Here is a 2,893-nt window from a genome sequence, read left to right as displayed (position 1 = left end):
ATATATATATATATATATATGTGTGTGTGTGTGTGTGTGTCTCAGAAAAGTAGAACATAGTGACGATGTTCAGTGTTAGAAACTCGTGATGTCACACTCTAATCAGTTAATTGGTTCAGAGTCTGACAGGTTTCATCACACATGTGCTGATTAAAAAGACGAAGTCTGAACAAACAGTCACGAACGAGCCGAGAAAGAAAATGTATTTTTTGTTGTTTTCTAAGAATTTAGATACATATATCTTAACAGAAAAAAGAAAAACAAATCAGATAGCTGGATCTGAAAGAGTTTGCAGAAGTTCTCCGTAAAGAAATAAATCAAGAAGTGACAGGTGCAGAGACGCCAGCAGACAGATTAAACCCTCACGCTGATCTAACTCAGCATCTCGTCTGTGAGAAAGTTGTGTGGGAACAAGCTGCTGCACATCTGAAGGAGTGGCCCAGTGTGTGTTTCAGGTGTTTCATGGCCACACGTTGGGTTTGTTTCACCTCCGTGTTGTGGCACTGCTTAACCTTTGACTCTGAAATCAATCAGGAGTTGGTGATTGAAACATGGAAATGCACCTGCCGATGGCAGGAACGATACAACTGTTAATAATAGGCATGTTTTAAAGTGCCTATAACATCAAATAATAATAATAATAATAATAATAATAATAATAATAATAATAATAATAATTTTGAGATATGAAGCAAACTAAAAGTATACAGTTGAGTCATGTCCAATGATGTTTGACACTTTCCATGCAGTTTTCCATTTAATGTGTTTCTATAGCTCACTGTAAACATTAAAGGGCCTGTGGCATCAAATGTTTGTAATAAATATGAATGCATTTTTGGAAATACGACATTAATAAGATATTACAAAACAAATATCACACCGCTGAGATGAACAGTTGTTGAGATATTTGCATGAGAAGTAACAGGAAGTGATGTCAAAGGGGAGGGTCTGCATGTGAATAGTGTCGCTACAACAGCTGACAACTCAGACTGTAAAGTATTTAATGTTTCTTTACATTATTTTGAGTCTCTATCAAAGAGTAAGAGTTTAAATAAAATTGTTTTAATAAACAAAAACCAGAGATCTTTTTCTTAGGTCCCCTTTGATGTCATTTCCTGTTTCCCTTTGAGTCAAGTTTAAGATAAAATCTGCCAGTTATGAGACAAAATGAGTAAAATTGTGTGTTTTATGCCAAGTTCCTTGCATATAATGATGTTTTCTTTGACTTTTTGTCAGGGGTGGTTMTAGGGGTGGGGTCACAGGGGCATTTGCCCCTGCTGAAATCTGATTGGCCCCCTGAAGTGCCCCTGTCATGTCACTCATCTGTCCTTCGCTTGAGAGCAATGGTGGTGGCTGCAGTTCCATGCCCAAACACTAGAGGCGCTAATGAGTCAAACAGTAAAGTCCAGCATGAATCAACCTTACAAAAGTCTTCTTTAAAAGACTTGAACAATTTTGCAAAAAATATCTTTAAACTGGCAAAAAAAAGGGCTTAATTTTCTCACATGYTTTGAGAATATTTGATCCATGTACAGTAAAACTGCATGTAAAATTGATAAGGAAGCTTTTTTAATAACATTACATTACGCTATCATTTTTGGAAAATATGTGTGTTAAATTTATACACCTTACCAAAACCGAGGATTTATGTGCAAAGATGCTGAACAAATACTTGGCCCCTCTATGAATATTGTGGCCCCTTGATGGCCCCCTTACTCAGAAAAATCCTAGATCCGCCCCTGCTTTTTGTATTTGAAGAATATACACATCACAGACACTTTAATGGATTTAAAATCCTTCATGTTGCTCTTGTTTGTGTCGAAGGATTTACTTGAAATATCTGCAACATAAAACATGATTTAAACTATGAGGAACCCTGAGATAAAATATGTTTTCCAGGTATTTAAACAAATTTACAAAGGGGGGATGTCTCTGCAGATAAACACTGATTTAAAACACATTTAGCAGGTGCTAAACATGTAACGTTCATCGTGTAACGTGAAGCGCTAATGTTGCTGAGGTTCAATCTGTGCAGCAGATTATTCCCAGCACAGCTGGAATGAGACAAAAAAACAGGTATCAGGTGGGAGTGTCTGAATTCAGAAAGGGTTTGATTGTGTCAGGGATCAGTGAAAGCTCATTTAGATTTCAGGCACACAAAGGCAGGTCTGTGTTCAGCCGAGTCAAAAAGAATTCCTGATCCAACATATCGTGACCTGAGACAAACAGTCCAGTGTTTGAGACGTCAGCTCACCCGTGTCTGCGTCCGTGGCGTACACCACGGCGACGGGCGTGTGCACCGTGGTGTTGTCGAACACCGTGACCTCGTAGTGGCTGGAGGAGAAGCGGGGCGGGTTGTCGTTCATGTCCTGTACCATCAGCTGGACGTCGGCCTGACAGGACCGCCCCCCGCCGTCCGTCGCTTTCACCGCCAGGTGGAACTCGGAGGCCGTCTCCCGGTCCAAAGCGGCCCAGGTGAACAGCTCACCTGTGGAGAGAAAACAGAAAAGACTCAACAAGAAGCACATGTCCGCACCAAAACAGCTTTTATTCTGAAAGTAAGGAAGTTTTCACATTATTCTACTCCTATGGCCTGAATCTGATCAATCTTTTTAGTTTTATATGAATAAAGCTCAGGTATGATCTGAAGACTTCTTGTGAGGATGTTTTTAAAAATATCAGTAAAGTCAGGTAAATACAGTGTTGGTTATTGTTGAAAACAATGAGTGATGGTTATGAGGTGCCGTTTGTAAAGTTACACAGTCAAAAATTACCACCAATATTTTTGTTTTATTTAGACTTTTATAAGAAAAGGAGAACAGATTTATTTTTCAAAGTCAGCTTTTAACCATGTGATTCATAAATTTATATATGTTATAGTTTATAAACTAAA

At 38.6% G+C, this 2,893-nt stretch overlaps 1 protein-coding gene across 1 annotated transcript in view; it reads right to left on the bottom strand.

The window, feature by feature from the left end:
- fat2 (FAT atypical cadherin 2) overlaps nucleotides 1-2,893 on the bottom strand; it is a gene marked incomplete in the record, with an annotated part of 140,869 nt that overhangs the window by 58,357 nt on the left and 79,619 nt on the right. The window contains 1 exon segment of the mRNA XM_014026517.1: nucleotides 2,255-2,488. Within this exon segment, the coding sequence (XP_013881971.1) occupies nucleotides 2,255-2,488 (234 nt within the window).

The sequence above is a fragment of the Austrofundulus limnaeus genome, unplaced genomic scaffold, assembly GCF_001266775.1.
Source record: "Austrofundulus limnaeus strain Quisiro unplaced genomic scaffold, Austrofundulus_limnaeus-1.0 Scaffold562, whole genome shotgun sequence".
Classification (NCBI taxonomy): Eukaryota; Metazoa; Chordata; class Actinopteri; order Cyprinodontiformes; family Rivulidae; genus Austrofundulus; species Austrofundulus limnaeus.
Note: the sequence above shows the minus strand (reverse complement) of the source record. Positions and strands in the feature narration are given on the sequence as shown.